Source organism: Hippopotamus amphibius, chromosome 1 (genome assembly GCF_030028045.1).
Source record: "Hippopotamus amphibius kiboko isolate mHipAmp2 chromosome 1, mHipAmp2.hap2, whole genome shotgun sequence".
NCBI classification, from domain to species: Eukaryota; Metazoa; Chordata; class Mammalia; order Artiodactyla; family Hippopotamidae; genus Hippopotamus; species Hippopotamus amphibius.
Genome location: NC_080186.1, coordinates 42,686,156 through 42,706,403, shown reverse-complemented (window position 1 = coordinate 42,706,403; position 20,248 = coordinate 42,686,156). Strand labels below are relative to the sequence as shown.

At 52.4% G+C, this 20,248-nt stretch overlaps 1 protein-coding gene across 10 annotated transcripts in view; it reads left to right on the top strand.

Annotated features, from left to right (window-relative positions):
- The window catches only part of TTC39A (tetratricopeptide repeat domain 39A), a 58,596-nt gene that overhangs the window by 10,963 nt on the left and 27,385 nt on the right, over nucleotides 1–20,248 (top strand). The window contains exons 1-8 of one of the 10 annotated variants that reach the window (XM_057710554.1): nucleotides 1,110–1,245; nucleotides 1,637–1,790; nucleotides 7,230–7,281; nucleotides 8,317–8,421; nucleotides 15,663–15,794; nucleotides 16,684–16,760; nucleotides 18,025–18,092; nucleotides 19,930–19,994. In XM_057710554.1, the coding sequence (XP_057566537.1) occupies nucleotides 7,280–7,281; nucleotides 8,317–8,421; nucleotides 15,663–15,794; nucleotides 16,684–16,760; nucleotides 18,025–18,092; nucleotides 19,930–19,994 (449 nt within the window). In that variant the 5' untranslated portion in view covers nucleotides 1,110–1,245; nucleotides 1,637–1,790; nucleotides 7,230–7,279. The other 9 variants (XM_057710555.1, XM_057710553.1, XM_057710552.1 and 6 more) reach the window with 9 other exon arrangements.

Sequence of the window (20,248 nt, the reverse complement as noted above, 5' to 3'; positions counted from 1 at the left end):
CAGGACCGAGTCCAAGCTGTCTTTCTATCATGGCTGCTTCTATAGGCTCCTCCTGTTTCCTTTTCTGACATCCTGGAGCTCAGGGCTGATCCAGGGGCGCTGGAGTCCCTCCTCCTTCTGTCCCCTGCCTTTGTGAAGGGACAGCTCTAATGGCAGCCACGTGCTCTGATGAGTCATGATTAAGAGCATCTGGGGCCTGGATGTGGTAGCTGGTTAACTCTTCATGGGCCAGCGGCTCTTCTGCCAGGAGACCAGGTCAGCTTGAACCCTGGTCCTAGACATATACCTTAGGGCTGGGCACACAGTAGGCATCTGAGGAGTGTTATGGGTGACCCCACATAGGCCCTGGGGATTCGGGGGAGAGGGGACCAAGAGGGCAAGAGTGTGCACTTTGGAGTCAGGAGGGTTGAGTTCCAATCACGACTTGCCATTTTTTAGGTGAGTGGCCTTGAGCAAGTCGCAGGAACCCTGTGCCTCAGTTTCCCCATCTGTAAAATGACAGTTATGGGGATTATTTGAGCAGGCAAGTGTGAACTGCTGGCTAGCAGCAAGTGCTAAACCGCGTTATTTCCTGCCTTCTAGTCTCCTGCAAACACAGTCAAGCTGTGGACAAGTGGGTGGGATTAAAATCCAAGCCTGACTCTGAAGGCCAAGTCTTTCTCTGCATGAATGCCCTCCACCAATGCAGTCGGATGAAGAAGGGCTCAGGTCGGGGGCGCTGAGGGGCGGGCGCTGTGGGGAGGGGACAATGGCAGGGAGGAGGACTTCAGGTCTAGAAGAACTTTCTGGACCCAGATTGGTGGGGCTCCGTGAGGAAGAAGCGAGCCGCGCTCCCGGGGGCTGAGCGCCGAGGGCTACTGGGCATGGGCCGGGCAGACCCTGGGCGCCCCGGGCTCTCACCTGTCAGAGCGGGGGTGGGGCGGGGCGCCTTCCGCCGGCGGGCCGGCCTCAGGCAGCCCCCACCCGCCGCGGGACCCGCGTCTGCGGTCGGCCGCGGGCGGGCGGGCGGGCGGGCGGCGGCCTGGCCCCACTGCGCAGGTGGGCAGACCGAGGCCGGGCCCGGCCCCGCCGCCTTCCCCGCCCCCGGCGCGCCCCTCCCCGGCCGCCGCGTCCGCGGCTCGGCCGCACAGCGCCGGCTCGGGGTTCCGGCGGCAGCACCTGGGCCGCGGCTGGCGTCCGCGGGGGCAGCCGCCCGCCCCCCTCGGCGATGACCACGGCCGGCGCCGCGGGCGCCGTGCCCGCGGGGTAAGTGCGCGGCGGGGCGGCCCCCGGGGGGGCCGGGCTGGGCCCGGGGCGGGGGGCGGGGCCGGGCCTCCCCGGCGGCCCGCACTGCGGCTGCCAGCCCCTGCCGGGCGGCACTGCGACCCCCACCCCACCCGGCCGCTGGCTGCCGCGCCCGGGGAGCGGGGAGGGGCTGCACCGGGACTGTGGAGGCCCTGGGGACCCTGGGTCGGTCGTTCCCCGCTGGGGTCCGTCACTCCCCTCTGGGGCCCAACTTTGTTAGGAAGCTGTGGCCACAGCCACGTCAGAGCCGCCTTCCTCCGCTCGTGGCGTTTACACCTGTGGGTGGGCTCCTATTATCACTTCCATTACAGGTGAGGAAACTGAGCGCTAGCTCTTAAATGACTTGTCTTAGGTCTCTCAGGAGGTGAGAAGTGGGCCTGGGATTTGAACCCAGCATTGTCTGATGCCAGACAGTATTTCATCTTCAGGGATATTTGGAGAAGTTAAAAGGCTGAGATAGGAACCGGCCCGGCCCACGGGGCCCAACAGGAACAGGGGTAGTAAAGGTGGGTATTGTCACTTTCTACGTGGCACTTATTTTCATCCCCACCCCACCCTGTTGAGGAACGTATAGGACCCCTACACCGCCCCTGTAGCAGTGACAGCTGCTAACTGCTGGGAGACCTGGAGCAACTCTTTGCCATTCCTGGGCCCCAATGGGTAGGGGCTGGGAACTCTGCTGCTGGGAGCACCGTCTACTAGGAAGTTACTGGGTGGAGATCCAACCTGGGGTGAGCTGGGAGGGGTGCTGTTCTGCCTGGAGCCTCACCACCAGGGAAAATATTTGCCTAGGGCCTCAAGGCTAACACATGAGCAGGGAGGTGACTAGGCTGGTGCCAGCTGACAGCTGGAGGCCTCCACAGGGCCTGTGTGTGTCCCAGGCTGAGGGCTTGGAAGTTGAGTGGCTGGGCAACACCCTGGTCTGGGGGAGGGTTGCTTGGTGAGTCAGGCAATATTTTGTATGACTTTGACCAAGTCCTTTATCCTCCCAAGACTTCTGGTCCCTCCTTTGGCAAGTACAGGGAGGATGGCTGGCTGCTCCCTTCCTTCTCTGGGCTGGTCTTTGCAAATGTGGAAGCTGGTTAAATCCCCTGTGCCCAGCACCGCCCCATTGGACCCAGAAAAATGGTTTCCAGGAGAGAAGGCAGGCATTGAGCAGGGCACCTATCAAAGAATCCTAAACTCCCAGGCTAGAACCCTCATTCGTGTTGCTTCCTTGCACACTCACATCCCTGTTAGAGTCCCCTCTACAACCCTGGGCTCCTCTGGCCCCTCCTTGGGCCTCCAGAGCAATGAGCTTGCCCTTCTAGCACTGACAGGTCATCCTCATACTAAACCATACCTGCCCACCTGCATGCCCTCCAGGTCCACCTGTCCCTGGCCCTGGTCAGTGCCATTCTGGTGGGGCCTAAGCAGAGCAGGGGCAAAGCAGTTCCACATTCACCATAGACACTCATTCAGTCACTCAACAAACACTCCCAGGCCTGCTCTCGGCCCGGCCCCATGTGTGAGGCTCAGTGGTGAGCAAACCAACATTTAAATTTTCAACACTTCAAAAATTATGAAATATTTTCATCCTTCAGAAAAATAGAGCAAATAATAAAATGAACTCCATGCCCTTGCCAGCCTCCAAGCTTTTTCAGATGTTAACATTGTACCCCATTTGTTTCATATTCTTTTTAAGAAATAAACCATGGCAAAGACTGTCAAAGCCCCTGTGGACAGCTCCCCCCCCACCCCATTCCCTCTACAGAGATAGTCACCATCCTGAATTTTGGTTTTATCATTTCTGTCTGTTTTTATTCTTTTGCTGAGTATGTGTAAGCCTAAAAAAATGTGGTTCTTTAAAGTTTTCCTGTAAATGGAGTCATACAGCATAAATCATTCTGCAACTTGCTTTTTCTCACTCAGCTTCAGGTATCTGAGACTTAGCTCTCTTGATCCTTGAAGCCCTGGGCTCCACTTGCCTTGAAGTATGATATGCCACCCGATGTAGAGACCATCATTTATTTATTTATCGAGGCTTCTTGATGAACATTGAGGTGGTTCCCAGTGTCTTGCTATTCAAACAATGAATATTCTCGAATGATTATCCTTTGCACATATATGAATGTTCTTCCCGGTTGCCAGGTAGGAGTGGAATGGCTGGGATTTTATAGGATATGTGCACTCAATCTTTTAAAGTTACTTAGTTTCATTATAAAAGTGGCGCTGCTTGGTAAAAGAAATGATGGAAATACATAATCCTAGGGGAAAAAGTTGCTAATGTTTCCTGAGTACTTCTTACTGTGCTTTACACTGTCTCAGTCATTCTTCCCAGCAACCCTGGGAGGTAGGTACTGTCATTCCCATTTCATTGATGAGGATACTGAGGCTCTGAGAGGTTAAAGAACCGCAGCTTGAGTCCAGGGTTGTCTGCTTTCAAAACTCCATGCTACCTAGGCCTCACCACATCACTCCCTGCCACATGGTATTTGTTTTATGCACAGCTAAGGGTGACTCTGGAAGCAGAACCACAGAAAGGTCACTGTGGAAGCAACAGGTCCCCATGGACATGTTGCCTCACCCCCTGAGCCAAAAGTTCGCCCTGAGTGCTGGAGCAGGAGGTAAAAGCCAGCTCTGACTCCAGTCTGCGCTCTGAGTGACTGCCTTACCCTGCTTGCACTGCCCTACCCCACCTTACCCTATGGGGGTCAGGGTAGGAGAGTTTTCTGTCTTCAGTGGAGATGAGGGTCCCCTAGCTCTGCCCATCAGGCATTAAGATAGCAGTTTCCAGGCAGACTATAGTGGGGAGGTGGGAGGGAAGGGGAGAGTGGGGTGGCTCCAGGCCTGACATGCCGTCCCACCCTTCAGCTCTCTTCTCACTTTGGCTTCAAGCCCCCTCCCCCACTTCGCTGCAGTTCCTGGTGTTAGTTGTCGCAAGCCATGCTCCACACTCCACCTAACTTAGCATCCCTGCCCCACACCCATGCCAGAGTTTCCACCTGGCACAGAGAAGAGGCCACCATCACCACTTGGGAGCCCAGGAATATTTTGGCCTGGGCCCCATCAGGGTGGCTTGGAGCAGAAAGGCCTTAATGACAGGAGAACAGCCTGCAGAGAAGTGGGGACCTCAGTCACAGCCCCAGGGAGGGGAAAGGTTTGGCAGGTTGCTTTTGCAGAAAGTATTTCTGTCCTCTCCCAGGTTTCTGGGAGAAGGAAATCAGCTTCCTGTTTCCACTGTCTTCACTTCCTTATCTGTCAAATGCAGATAAGAACATCTGGCTCTTGGGGCTGATGGGAGGATTGAGTGAAGTAATGAAGTCATCAATTTAGATAACTTTAAGTGATATTCTCCTCATGGTGATGGGTGTTTGTTAATGCTATTAAGTCAAATGAGGCCAGTGTCTCCAGCCTGCCGGAACTCCCCAGTCAGCTGGGGCGCCCCCCCCCCCCCCCCCCCCCCGCCTTACAGGCCTGCCCCACCTGCCCCATGAAGGCTTGTGCCCCTCCTCACTATGGTATCATGCCTCCAGCCCTTTTCTCACACTCTTTTCCCCTTCTGGGAATTTTTTCTGCATCTTGTCCTAATTCAGGGCCATCTTGTCCAGAAAGCTTCCTTGATGGTCCCACCCTCACTTGGGAGCCTCCTCAGCCCCCAGTGATTCCCATGATCACAGCCCTGATGCCTCTGGCTGTCACTGCCTCTGCCTCCTGTAGCCCTCAGGGGCAGGCCCAGGTCTGGGTCCAGTTTCTTTTCCCTAGAGTCCAGTTCCAGGCCTGGCCCAGAGTCAGAGATTAGTGGATATTTGTGGGAGAGAAGAAGGGAGGGAATCAGCTCCAGGCAGGGCTGCCCCAAAGCAGCTCACTGTCTGGAGAGATCACCGTAGACCCACCTCACAACAGTTAACGGGATGAGGTACTGGGGCTGCCAGGGGAGGGCATAAGCACCTCTGTGCTGTCTGTCCGTCTGTCTGTGCATCTTTCTCTCCAGGTAGACCGAGGAGACAGAACCTCTTTCTTGATGGGGGGTGGAGGTGGGGGTGGTAGTGGGTGTGCACAGAGATAGGAGGTAGGCTCTTGACTCTGGAATTGTTTAGAGATGGACAGAAGCCAGGGCAATGGACTTGACTTCCCAGGCTGAGCTGGTGGGCACTGGCTCAGGCAGAAACTTGGGTTAGAACCCACACTTAGGCATGTGACCTTGGCCAAGTCATCTCTCTTCTGTGCCTCAGTCTCCTCATCTGCAGTGGAGATAATAACCCCACTTCACAAGGCTTTGTGAGGGCTCAGGAGAAAACACCAGTTAAGTGCCCAGGGCAGTAGATACTCACTGCCTTTTCATCAATTCATCCAACAGAGATGAATGGACTGAACACCAGTCGCTAAGCTAAGCCCTGGGTGCAAAGGAAGACTGTCCCTGCCTCATGAAGAGGACAGCGACTGCTTCCAGTGGGGCCTTTTTGGCCTTGGAAAGGAACTTGATCTTTATCTTAAGAGTAATGGGAATACAGTGAAGGATTTCAAGTCCAGAAGTGACGTGGTCAGATTTGGGTTTTAAAAAGGTAACTGGCTATAATGAGAGGGACAGAGAAAAGGGAATAATGCATCCTACATTTTCCTTAAAAAAAATTACCTCTAGGCTGGATGAGTTACAACATACATCCTTTAAAGTACATTCCTGAGCACCCATAGAAGTAACAAATCCCATCAAGCCAAGAATTAAGAAAGAGCTGAAATCAGGCTGGTAAATAAGATGGAGCCAGAGCAACCTGGGCTTATTTACAAATTCCAGAAACCTAGAACCTTGAGTTTTAATGGCACTTAAGGAAGGGGAAATAAGGAGTTGGGGCTATCCAATGACAGTGTGAAGAGTTGGAACTTAGCCTCCCTACCAACACCACATGAATCTACCACCTTCAAAGGGTGTCCTCAGCAAATAGGGGCATTGACTAGAAAAAAATACCCACCCACCACAAAGGGAGACAACAGTTCTGGTAGGGACAAAGAGGCTCCCTAGAAAGTTATATATACTGGTCTGCCCTCACACAAGTTTCAGATTTGAATATACACTACCTCTGTGGTCCTGGAAATGCTAAACTAAAAAAAGTAGCATAAATGGTCTTGGGGTGGTACCACCCCAGGGAACCTGGCTGAAGTAAATGAAAATCCTCTCTGGAGGAATCGATTCTCATCTCAGGATCCCTTCGGGATCAGTCAAATAGAAGCTCATGGTAAAATTACAAAACACACAGGGAAACAAGTCACTGTGAGCAATAGATACCAGAAGCAAAAAATAGCAGACTTAAGAGTCTAAAATCCTAGAGTGATGAGATATTGCTTATAACTAATTTTGTTTAAAATGTGTAAAGAAGTCAAAGATGGACTTGCAACAATAAGCAGGGAACAAAATACTGCCAAAAAAGACCAAGCAGATTTGAAAAAGAACCAAGTGGAATTTCTGGAGATGAAAAATAAAATCATTGAAATTAAAAACTCAGTAGACAGGGTAAGTAGCAGATGAGACACACTTAAAGAGAATTAGTGAAATGAAGATCTAAAGAAATTACTCAGAATCTAACAGAGAGAGTGAAAGAGATGGCAAAAAAGAGAGTGAAGACACATGAAATATAGAATAAAATGGGGTAACAGAGAGAGAGAGAAGCGTTAGGAACAGACAGGAGTAGAAGGTACATGAGACCTGGGTACAGATGGTAGTGGCCTGGACTGGAGGGCACTGGGTGTAGAAGGAAGTGGATTAAGAGATGTTCAGGAGGTAGAACTGATAAGGGCTTACTGATGAGGTAGAAGATGGTGGCTGGGGGAGGATGTGTCAAGGATGACTGTTTCTGACGTGAGAAACTTGGTAGAGGGGTATTATTTATTGAGGTGGCAAATCTGGAGAACAGATTTGGGAGAACAAACAAGAGTTCAGTTTTGACCAAAATGTGTTTCGTTTTGCCTAGGAAGTTCTGCTGATGCGTCACAGAGGAGGAGGCATTAGAGCTGGGCCTTAATGTAGGTGTAGGAGTTTACCTGGCAGAGAAGGAATTTTAATTAACTTTTGGGGTAAAGGATCTCCTTTCAGTAAGATCATTGAGACCCTTTTTTGGAACCTTCTCTACTTAAAAGAGACCCCTTGAGAAGAGATATTCATAAGACCATCAGACAGGACTTTTGGGATCATCTCTCATCTTTCAGATGGATAGCTGAGGCTCAGAAAGGTCTGGGATTTGCTCTCCTAGCCCAGGACTCTTTGTTTATTTATTTGTTCATTCATTCATGCACGGACTTAACCTATATTTATCAAAAGCCCATTTTTTACCAGATACTAGATGCTGGTGATAAAGCAGTGAACAAAAAGATTCCTGCCCTCAGAAAGCTAATATTTTAGTGGAGGGAGACAGACAATAAACAGAAAAATAAGATTAAAAAACATATCAGAGGGTGATAGGAGCTATAAAGACGTGTAAGGACTGGAAGGAGGTCAGGTATATTGGAGGTGCCTTTGGGAAGGTGGCCCTTGGACATAAAAGGCCCTGGGCAGCTCTTACAGGGTGGCTGCCCACTGTGACCCATTGTGACAGTGCCTGTGGGGTTCTAGAGTGCAGGCCTGAGGAGGCCAGGAGAAGGCCTAGAGGAGGAGGAGGAAGAAGAAGACTGAAGTGGGATTTAGTGGGTGGGCTGTGACCCCCAGTGGGGGCAGAAAAATCCAATGGATCAGAAGGGCCACAAAGACTCCTTTTCCCCTTGTGAGAGGTAAGATAAATTTATTCCTGAGGCGTCCTTGCACAAACCCTCCACACCCCATCCTCAGCCCCTCTCCAGTCCCCTCCGCTAGATCTCAGGTGACACCCCCTTTCTGCTCCCCCTCCCACCTTTAGGAACACATAGGGGTAGGTCCACATTGTCCTGTGTCTTAGTACAGAGTGGGCAGCTTGGAGGAGCTCATTGAGTGGGCCCTGGGAGGCTCTGTTCCAGCCAGGACAGTTGAGCCTCTCAACTGAGGCTCTGTTGAGAGCTCCCAGGTCATGCCCGTGTCTCTCCCATCAGGACTGCTGTGAGCAGTCTCCATGAGGCCCTGGATCAGTGCATGACCGCCCTGGACCTCTTCCTCACCAACCAGTTCTCAGAAGCACTCAGCTACCTCAAGCCCAGGTGAGGCTTAAGCCCAGGTTGGGAATGGAGGGAGGGAGGGAGGGAGGGTGGGTGGGTGGGTGGGTGTGTGTGTGTGTGTGTGTGTGTGTGTGTGTGTGTGTGTAGAGATTGGCATGTCAGATGGAGAACCAGAGGTTTTATGTGAGAGGAACCTTGTGTAATTGAATACCTTCGGCCTTCTGGGTCACTGTGACCCCTGAGAACCCCATAAAAATGGCGCAGGATCCCTCGTCCACAGCCATGAGTAGCCAGGCCCTCCCCAAGGTCCCTGTGACTTCCTTCCCGTCAGGTTCTTGCAGCTTATTCCACTTCGAATCCTTGCTCCCACTGACTCTAGCTCTAAAACAGCCCCTTTTCATTATTTTCCTCCAAAGCGCTAAAGACTTGAGTTGCTTTTACTCAAGCCTTTAGGGCAATGATGACAATTAGTAGTTTCGTCATTTCTTCTAGAGTTGACTGCCTTATATATAAATAATGCTCTTAGACTGCTCTTGCTTTACTTACCACTTTTTTCTATTTTTTAAAAACTGAAATTAAGTTGAGATATACCATAAATTCACTCTTGTTCCTTTTTGCTTTTACACATCACCTGATGGTTGACAAGCATTTAGCTTTCTTATACCCCTGCCCCACCCCGCTTCCCTCCTCCTGCTCCACCACGCGTCCCTCCTCCTGCTCCTGTCATTATATTACAATATCTGGCTAAATCAGTATTTTCATTATTATAACTATGTAATTATGCTCATTGCAGAGACATGTCTTACATTATAATATTACATTTTTCTTTCTGGAGTTAATAATTGTCTTGTTTTTTTCATTTGCCTAATTTTGCTATATGTTTATCCTGAGCTCTTTGTCCTGAGGTTTTCCCTAAATACTCAGACATCAGGTAAGCCCTCAGTCCCTCCTTTTCCTGGAAACCTGTCCCTTGGAGGACTGGCCTGTTAACTGGCCACCTTCCAGCTGGTTCCTGGAATCCCCTTTGGTTCTCTCCTGTTTGCTTAGCTTTTTCTCTGTGATATCCGTATCCTCCCTCATTTTACTAGAGCATGTCCTCTAGAAATTTCCTAAGAGAGAGTTGCTTGAATATAGTCTTTCCCCCTCAGAATTTTGAAGGTGTTGTTTTCTGCCCTGTTTTCTGGCATGTACTGTAGCCGGGAGAATCCTAATTCTTCTTACTTGGCATGGGGTCTTTTTTCCCTTCTGCAGAGATGTTTAGGATCTTCTCTTTTACTCCTGCAAATCTGAAACTTTACAATGATGTGCCAGAATATAGGTCTTTTTACTTGGTATCTTTTTTTTATTTGGAAACTCAGTTCTAGGAAATTCTCTCGTATGATCCTTCCATGTTCTGTTTCCCTTTCCTGGGTTTTCTTTAAGTCAGTTATTGGACTTCCTGGATCAGTCCTCTTCTAAGATATTTATCTGCACACCACCTCCCCTCTCATTTCTGTATCTTTTTTTTCTCTGATTTTTGGGAGAGTTCCTCCACCTTATCATTAAATCCATTGGCTTTTCTTTTTTGTGTGTAATCATGTGATTCATTCCCTAGTACTCTTCAGTGTTCTCTGAATGTTCCTTTTTTTCCTAAGACATCTTATTCCTTGTGTATGAGTGCCCTGTGTCCTTTGTATCTGTGTTTAAAATGTGAGTGTCCTGAGGATGGGGCCTGCCACGTAGCAAGCACTCTAATGAGAGTTCACTGTTGTTGTTACTATTATCACAGAATATTATCTCTTTTAAAAGTATCTTATTCTTTTCCTGCATAATCTTGGCTTTCTCCAGGTTTCCTTTTTCCATTTAATGGAGGGAATCCTCTCCTCATGGCGGGGGCGGGTGGGGAGCCTATCTTGAAATGCCCAGCGGTCCCTCGCTGTCTGTCTGGTCACATTTAAGAGCAAATTCACTCAAAGGCCAACTGCAAAGTCTGGGCCAAGCAGCCTTGTAGTTGGTGGGATCGGCTTTCGGATGATCTGGCAGAGAGCGGGCCCCAGATGTTCGCTTTTCCAGAGAAGAATCCTCCATTGCTCCGTCTGGACAGAGAGCCCCTGGCCGCCTCCGTCCTGGGATTGGGGTAGGGGTCAGGGGTCAGGGGTCTAATCACGTCTGCCGCCTGCTTGCCCGGTCCCCGCTTTGCCGCTCGAGGTTGTCCTCTGCCACGACGGGTTCCCCAGGTCCCCAGCGAAAGCAAGTGCTGGGGCTGGGGGTCTGCTTTCCCCAAGCCCCAAGCCAGACCTGTTCAACGTCTCTAGACCTGCCTGACCCGCCGTTCTCCTGCCTGGGGTCAGCGGCCCAGCTTCTGAGCGGGGAGGTTCCAGGGCTTGGTGGTCATGAGTCTTACAACAGCGCCTCTGGTAACAGTCCCCACACCTCATCCCACCCTCTGAGGGAATGGGGCGTGAGGGGCAGCAGGGCCGGGTCTGCTCAAGAGTATGGCTGCTGTCTGAGGCAGACCGAGCCCCGTCTTGCCCCTTCACGGAACATCCAGTTCCCCGCCCCCCAGTGCTTCTGGAAGGCTCCCCAGCTCCCTTCCCTCCTGGTCGCTACCTGTCCCTAAGTGGCTTCTCTCTGCCACCACCCCCTCAAAGCCCTCCTCCCTCCCCCAGCCCCCTCCTCCGTGAGGGGCTGCCTCACCCTGCCTCACCTCCGGAGGGGACTCTACGAGGGGCCCTGCAGCTCAGACCCCTGAGAGGCAACACCTGCCCTGAAGGAGGCACCGCAGAGGGGACCGTCTTCCTGTGAGGCCACCTTTTACCTCGTGCGTAAGGCCCTGTAGCCTCTCTTTCTCTGAACTCCTGCCCCGTTCCAAAAAAAGGTCTTTCCTTTCTTTTGAGTTTAAGTGCTTCCCCACCAATCAGTGGATGTTTTCAGCACACTCCCCACCCCTTCTTGTCACAACCAAATAATGTCTCCAGAAATTGCCGAATGTCAGGGGAGGGGCGGGGTGGTACAGTAAAAATATCTCCCCATCTCTGTTAAGAATCCCTGGTCTAGATAAAATAATTCTTGCTAAAAAAATGATCTCCCCTCCCCATTCATAGCCACTGAAGCTGGGAAAGGTGGCGGGGGTCAGTTTCATTCACTGTTCCTCACTGTACGCTCGGTGTCTCACTTAACTGTCATCCACACTTTGCCCTTGGGGAGTACCTGGGCTCACCAAGCTCTCCATCCCCACCCCAGCTTTTGCTTTCCCTTTTTCACGTCTTTGAGTAGCTTTAGTTTATTTTACTTCACGCTCTGTTTCTCCCTGAGCACTGTCTCTGGAACATGGTAGCAACTCTCCTCATTTGATGAAAAAAATGGTCATGGTTGGTAAGTACCAGAACTCAGCTCCACAACCCACACTCTGCCTCCTGGGCCATCTTGGATCTTGAGCAGGTGGAGGAGTTTACCTGGGACAGAGGCCTCACACCTCCCCCTCTTCCAGGAGGGAGGGAAGGAGGGAAGGAGGTAGAGTCGGTGTGGGGGGGGTGGGGAGGGATGGTGTGCAGGAAGTTCAGGCGGTGTCCCTGCGCTTTCCTGGGATTCCTCTGAGGGAGGACGCAGAGTCCCCTGCTGAGAGTAAGGGGCCAGGCTGGTGCTGGGATAGGGAAGGGACAGGGACTGGGGAGACGTTTATGAGCCACGTGATGGCCTGAGGTTGGTGGCCCCGCTCAGTGTGCCCGTCTGTGTGGCTGGCAGCGTGCGCCCACGTTGCTCAGTGGCAGCACCCTGGAGAAAGTAGGCGGTTGCTGCTCCTGACCAGGGCAGCGGGAGTGATGAGAGAGAGAGCACAGAAGGTGGGGCGTTTGTGGTTGGGAGGGTGGGTGGTATCACGCAGGACTGCAGAACCAGAGCTGTTCTGTGGTGCTCTGCTGTTGGTGATGAGGTCAAGGTGTGACCTATGGGACGCGGTGGTTGGGTACCTGTGGCTGGTTCACTTGGCAGCACCTCATGAGTGCCCTCGTGTGCCCTGCAGCGTATGGGGGTGCTGGGGCTGCAGTACTGAGCAAGACGTGGGCTGTTCTCAGGGTGCCTCAGGGAACCAGCGAAACAAGTAATAATGGCTTTGGGACCAGCCACATAACTTCTGGGGTGCATTGCCACATGAAAACGTGGAATTCGTTATTCAAAAATTATTAAGGATTTCAAAACGGTGACAGCAGAGCATTAAACCAAGTGCGGAGCCCTGTGTAACTGTACAGATGGCACACCTGTGGAGCCAGCCCTGGAAGTCTTCCTAGAGGAAGTGACATTTAAGCTGAGATAGTCTGGATGAGGAGTCAGCCAGATGGAGACGGCATTTCCAAGCAGAGGAACAGCCTGTGCAAAGGCCAAGCAATGAACGAGGGTCTGGTGTATTTGAGGAACAGAGATAGCCAGCCTGGCTGGGGTGGGGGTATTGGGGCAGGTCCCAGAAGGGAGAGGGCCAGGATGATGGAAGGTGGACTGGGGAGGAGGGCAACGAGGTGGGTCTGAGAGGTGTTGGGGGCTTTCATGAGGGTGAAGGAAAGTGGCTTGGAGGCAGGTGGTCTGTCTCTGCCTTCCAGCCTAGAGCAGCCTAACCCAGAGAGGTCCTCAGAAAGTAAGGCCTTAGGCTGGGACTGCAGGGGGTCCCCAGGAAAGAGCAGTGGGTGTTGGGTCAGAGTCATTCGGCCTGATGGTGAGGACAGGATGGCTGATGGGTAGCTGACAAGGGCCTGAGCCCTGGCTACCGGCAGAGGCGGGAAGGGCTGGAGGCCCCTGGGACTCCAGGTGGCCAAGGAATCCCCGGCCCCAACACCCTGCTTTTCCAATGGCTCTCCCAATGCCCTCCCGATCTTTTTTTTTTTCCCTAGTAATTTAAAAGTATGCATTTATCTATTTGGCTGCGCTGGGTCTTAGTTGTGGGATGTGGGATCTTTTTTTTAGTTGTGGCATGTGAGATCTAGTTCCCCAACCAGGGATCGAGAGTCTTAGCCACTGGACCACCAGGGAAGTCTCCCCATCTACATACCTGGTCTAGGCCTGGCAGGTGAGACTGCAGTGGGCATCGTGGCCTAGAGTTGAGTGTAGCTCAGAGGTGAGGGGATCATTGCTTCCAGGGATCTGGTCACGATATGTACAAACAAGAACTTTGTGGAGTGCAGACTAAACTTGGAGTGCCTGAGGTCTGGGGGCTTGTTAGACCTCTGTGCCCTGAATCCCAGTCCAGGCCACCGTTGGGGGGCTTCCACATGGTGCGCTGGAGAGGGGCTAGGATTCCCAGCTGCAGGTGCATGTCAGTGCCTTGGGCCTCAGACTAGAAATTCCACTTTGCCTGCCAGCTGCCCGGGTGGGGCTGTTCCTCCTATTGGGCTGGGCAGGTGGGGCTGAGTCCCAGGCCTGGGACCTGGAAATGAGGAGGGTGAGAGCTGGAGAGGCCTGGGAGGAGGGGATTATCTGGGAGGTGGGTCTGTGTGCTGCCAAGGAAACCCTTCCTCAAGGAGAAAGTTTTTATGCAGGGCAGTAACCCTTCACCCTGGCAGGACACAGAGGGACTCAGACTCAGATTTATTGAGCCTGAGCGTTATGGCCCTTAAGCCACCCGAAGTCCTGGGAGAGAAGGGTTATCGTCTCCATTTTACAGCGGAGAAACCTGAGGCTCAGAGAGGCTACAGGACTCACTGGGATCACACAGCTGGTAGCTAGCGAGGCCGAGATTCCAACCTGTGTCTGAGAGACTCTGAAGCCTGAGTTCTGTCCCCACTGCAGGCTGTGGCCTCCTTTCCACAAGCCACTGCTCTTAGATAAGCAGTTCTAGCAAAGACCTGGGCGGTGCACTGACAGCTACCAGGACGGGTCTTCTTCACGCACCTTTGACTTCCCAGGATGGTATCACCTGAGAATCACCCAGAAGTAAAAAAAAAAACTTGATTTACAGAGGTGTTTTATGAATGAGAAAAGGTTTAAGTCTTACAGTAGAAGAGTCTGTAAACCTTAGTCATCTCTCTCTCCCCTGAGTTTCCTAGCATAAGCCTGGCACTGAGGAGTTTGGGAAATAATAGGGGGGTGTAGGGAAGGCAGCGAAAACCACGGCAGCATCTGCTGTGTGCCAGGCAAGCGTAGTCCCCAGCCAGTCCCACGTGGACTTGGGTGGGCCAGCATTATTGTCCCCATTTTGCAGAAGCGTAAATCAAGGCCCAGACACATTGTGACTTCCCCAGGTACAGAGAGGGACTGACATCAGTCCCATCTTTCCTTGCCTGCTTCTCTCCACATGTTAGACTAAATGCCACCCCTCTCCCGCCAACACCCTTTAGATGAGAGGTCTGGGGCTGTAGAGGAGCAGGGTGACAGGAGGGGGAGGCTTCTTGAGACCGGCTTGCTCAGTCCTGTCATGTTGGTGCTGAGACACAGATAAATCCCACACAAACTCTGTCCTTGAGGTGCCCACAGTCTGGGAGAGAGCTGAGCCTCTGCTGATAGAATATCTGCTGAGCCTCAGCTACAGATACATGCTCCCTGGGGAGGGAGCCCTGGATTCCCAGTGGCCTTGGAAGCATTTGAGGTCCTTGACAGATGAGTCAGGGCATGTGGGGGTAGGGGGCGCACATTTCAAGCTGAGGGAACAGCAAAGACAAAGGCCTACTGGAGGGCAAGTGCATGTGGTTCAGTGTGGTACAGTCTTGAATGTGACCAGATGGTGGGGCAGAAGTAGAAGGGATAAGAGGGCTGGGCTGGAGAGGTGGGCAGGACCTGCTACGAGTGGAGCCTCAGGCCCCAACGTTATCTCGTTATCTCGTGGGATGTGGATGCCTCAGGCGGGCTCAACCAGAGAGTGACATGTGGAGAGGCCAGTGAGGCCCAGGAAACAAGCATTGGCACCGCAGGGTGGAGCTTAAGGATAGAAGAGACCCCATAGACAGGACGTGCGCTCGCTTGTGGGAGGTGGGGCAGAAGGCCAGAGGCAGTTCCTGGCACCGCCTCAGGCCAATACATTGCTAAGCCCTTTTTCAGTCCTTACGGCAGCCTCGCTGCTGCCATCCATATGGAATGGATGAGAAACTGAGGCTCAGATGTGGGGAGTCACTTAGAGCCCCTCAGCGGGAAGAAGAGGAGCTGGGATCCGAGGCCTTCTGAGCAGCAATGGAAGGGTCAGCCCTTGGGCGAGTCCCTTTCCCTCCCTGGACCTGTGGCGTTTCCTCCCATACGGGGTGGGGGAGGGGTGGTGGATGATGACACAGGGTCCGCTACCTTGGAGTTCTAGGGGTTTATGCTCTTGTGTCCCTTCTCTCTGGCAGAACCAAGGAGAGCATGTACCACTCGCTGACATATGCCACCATCCTGGAGATGCAGGCCATGATGACCTTTGACCCCCAGGACATCCTACTTGCTGGCAACATGATGAAGGAGGCTCAGTCACTCTGTCAGAGGTCGGGGCCATGGGGCAGGCAGGGATGAGGGGTTGTGAGGCCTGTCCTTCTGTCACCTTGGCCTATCCCAGTGCCTAAAATACCACTATTAGTCTTACTCCTTTTGGCTAAAAATATGTGTCCCCAAATGGTAAAAGCTGTCCCTGTTAGCGCTGTCCCATGTTGTCTGAGCCAGTCACTGAGGGCTTCCAGGGGACAGGCTGGATTGGGAGGAGACAAATCCTGGCTCTGTCACATAATAACTTTATGACCCTCTCTAGCAAGTCCCTCTCTGGACTCAACTTTCCTCATCTGTAAAATGGGTGTGGTGACAGGGTTGTTGTGGGGACTGAATGAAGACATCAGTTATAGGACCTGTGCATGGTTGGTGTTCAATACACATTAACTGATTGAATGCGTGAACGAATAGACCCTCAGTGTTCACTCAAATGTGGAGTCATCATTCACTGGGACACACTCCTGCCTGTCCTAGATCGGTCCCTGTGCTAGACACTGGCCACTCAGAGGCTCATCAGACCCCGGCCCCTCTGACACCTAAATTGCCTAACTGGGGAGACAGGCACAGACAGTGACATCCCAGCATGATGAAGGGAGGCTCATTTTGGTTGTGGGGGTCCAGCCAGAGGAGCAGGAGAGGCTTCCTGGAGGAGGTGATGCCAGAGTTGGGTCCTGTAGGGTGACTAGGAACTGGCAAGGGTAGAGAGGGCAGGGGAGGGGCTCCATGCAGAGGCAACAGCGGGGGCAAGGGTGTGAGAAAGCCTGGACTTGGGGGAGTTGCCAGGAGTTCAGTGTGTGGAGTCCTATAGGAGGGGCAGGAGATGCTGTTGGAGACACCTGGGCCTCTCGCTCACCCTCCCTGAATGACTTGAGGCCCCATTTTCCTCTTCAGGCACCGCAAGAAGTCCTCTGTAACAGATTCCTTCAGCAGCTTGGTGCACCGCCCCACTATGGACCAATTCACGGAAGGTGTGGCCTCTGGGATGTCTTCTCAACCCCACTGACACCAGACAGCCTGGTTCCAGGCCCAGGAAGGGGTGGGAAGGGGCAGTTATCCTCCCAGTTGTCACCCAGGGGGCCGGGGCCTGGCCCAAACACTGGAACATAGATGGGTAAGACCTGGCGCCTTTTGAGGCCTGGTCTCAGGTAGGGGGATGGGGGGAGATTGGGAGTAGGTGAGACTCACTTACCTGATGTCATTACCTGCTGAGGGCCTGGAAATTGAAGAAAGAAGATGCTGTCACAGTGTCCCATGTACTTTGTTCCTCAGGCCAGGGTGGGTTAGGACTGTGTGTGCTGTTAGGTTTAGTGGTTTAATTAACGTAGTGATCTCCTGTGCCCCAGAGGGGAATGTGGTTCTAGCGGCTGACACACTGAGATGAAACAGCTGGGGGCAGTAGAAGAGAAGGTCTGGGCTCCCAGAGCCATGAGGCATCTTTGTGCCGTGACCACATGTGGCAGTCCTGCAGCAGCCAGCCAGCCGTGAGCAATTTGGGGCCCTTTAGTGCAGGGGCAAATGGCCCTCCCCACCTCGAGAGCCCTCGAAGTTTCCAGCACAAAGCAGTGCGTTTGACAGTGTCACTCTCTCCTTCATACTTTCCATGGCTCCCTGCTGCTCACAGGCCCAAATCTGCAAGCCTCCATGGGTGTTTAAGGCCCTTTACAGCCAGACTTCTGTCCCCCATCTTTCCCTGTCTCCTAAATCTCTCCCCGCTTCACCTCATTTCAACCTTCCGTGGCTCAGCTGTCCCTAAGCATCTGAGTTGTTTGGCTCTCCTGGGCCTCTGCCAGGAAGGCTCTTCCTGCCTCATCCTTTCATCACGTTTTCAATTCAAATGGCCCAACTCAGATGTCCTTCTGGAAGTCTTTCCTGATTCCTCGGGCTGTGTTAGTTCTCCTTCCTTATTCCCACAGCCTTCGGCCTCCCTGGGTTTATCCATTTATCCCAGTGCTGTAGGGGTGTTGGTGCATAGCACCTACAGTGTTGCCCGGAGGACAAGAGAACAAGGCCCAGGGCCCTGTGCCGACATTCTCAGGGTGGGGTGGTGGGTATAAACTAATTCAGGGCAATGGTAAGTACCATGAAGGAACCTGGTGATGGGGATTCGGGAGAGGGTGGGCAGCTGCTGACTTAGGCTCCCTTTGCCTTTTGGGAAGTGGGATGAGGAAGATTTGGCCCACGTCTCCTGCCAAGAGTCCCAGGAGGCCACAGGGCTTGATTTTCTCCCTGCAGAGGAAATCCACGCTGAGGTCTGCTATGCAGAGTGCCTGCTGCAGAGAGCAGCCCTGACCTTCCTGCAGGTATGAACCATCTTCTTGTACAAGCAGCCTGGGGGCTTCAGATGGTCACCACGTCTTAGTCTGAAGGGTCTAGCCATGACCTGTGGCTGAGGCAAGGACTGAGGCTCCGTCGTCCCAACACTCGTGGCCCTGGGCAGGCTCGGTGGCAGTTGATGGGCTTTACCCTCTCCGCGCGGAGCACACGTGTTGCCATCCACTATCAGGAGGCGCTGCCCCCTCGTGACTGCTGTTTCCCTGCTGTTTTTGTGTCACGAGGGTGACAGATGTTGTCACAAAGCCTGCTTTACATTTAATTCATTCAGCAAACAAGTCTGAATGAATCCAACTTGATTCATTTAAGAACTTGACTTGTAGCACCTACAACATACCAGGCTTTGTATGTTACAGGTGTGTCGTTTTTACATACCTTCTACACACTGTATGTTTGTTTTTACCTACACTTACATATGTTATTTACTCATCCCCTCACGGGCCTGTGAAGGGGAGGATTAGAAGGGGTGGAACCGCCTTCCCAGGGTCACATGGTCAGCAAATGGCACAGCTGGGATTTGCATCAGGTCTGGCCGACTCAAAGCCTATGCTCCACACCACAGTGGAAATTATGAGAACCATCACCTCATGATTTTACCAAAAGCCTGGATTATATTTATAACATATAATCATCATGTAAATATCAATAGGTATATTGGGGTGGGAGAGGCACATATAAATTTTATTGTTGGGGTGCTATTTATTTTTGTTAGCTACTTGTCTAACTTTTTGGACCTCAGATGATTAGAACTGGAGTCATCTTAATTCTTCATTAGGATCACTGTAATAATTGCACCATGAATGGTCTTTTATTTCCTTTGTTTATTATTACACATAATAAATAAACACCCATGAACCCCCCACCTAAGCGGAGAACAGGGCCCTGCTGGCAAGTCTCCTCACGCTCTGCCTCCCTTCCCCGCCGAGGGAAAACCACTACCTAGAGTTTTGCATTTATCATCCCCCCACCCTGTGTTTTGAAAATGGTTTTCTCAGCTTCCTATTCATGTCTGAACAGCATATTGTTATGTTTTAGTTGCCTTTGAGCTTCTTAAAGCCTCAAGCTGTGTGGGACTTGCCTTCTTCACCCAGCCGTACGTGGCTGTGTAATACTCCCCTCCATCAGTATACCAGTTCATCTATCTGTTCTCCTGCTGAAGGACATCGGGGTTGTTCCGTTTCTTGGCTACTATGAACAGTGGTGCTATGAGCATTCTTGAAGGTGTTCATCCACTTCTCTTGGGTGTACACCTGGGAGTGGGACTGCCAGGTGGGCTGTAGGTATTGGTGCTTTCTTGGCTGCATCGCGCAGCATGCGGGGTGGTAGTTCCCCAACCAGGGATCAAACCCGTGCCCCCTGCAGTGGAAGCGCAGTGTCTTAATCACTGGACTGCCAGGGAGGTCCCCAGCTATTGATGCTTTAAAACCCAAACAATCCAAAAATGAACATCTCTCTTCCTTCCCCATAGTTCCTCCACCTGCAGGAGGCACTGTGAACCAGTGGGAGCATCTCCTCCAGGCCTTTTTCCAAGCACACAGGATAGGTACATGTGAGCCTGGTAAAGGAGGTGGTGGTCGAGCCCTGGGCATTTTGGAGGTCATGTTTGGCAAGCAAGACCTTCATCTCAAGTCCCAGGGATATAGAGTAGGGAGGCCTGGTTTAGCTGACCTCTGACCTCACCCACACAGCACCTCTCATAAAGCTGGGCCCAAGGAGGGCCTGGAAGGATCCAGAGCCTTGTATGATCCCTCTCAAGCCTGTGGCTACGCACCAAGGCCCAGCTCTTAACATCTCTCCCTCCTGCAGGACGAGAACATGGTGAGCTTCATCAAAGGCGGCATCAAAGTTCGAAACAGCTACCAGACCTACAAGTGAGTAGGGCTGGCCTGGGGGGCCTGAGGCCACAGCGTCTACTACCCTGTACCCCGCAGGCTGCTTTGTGGGAGGTAGAGGGCGCTGGCTGGAGGCAGGAAACCTAGGATGCTGTGCGACCTCAGATTTCTGCACCCACGGGACCTCAGTTTTCTGGGAGTATTATTCCCCTGGTTTTCTGGGTATATCTGTTCATTTGGTCCCCCTGAGTGCTGACTCTGTGCCTGACCCTGAACTAGGGAAAAATAAGACA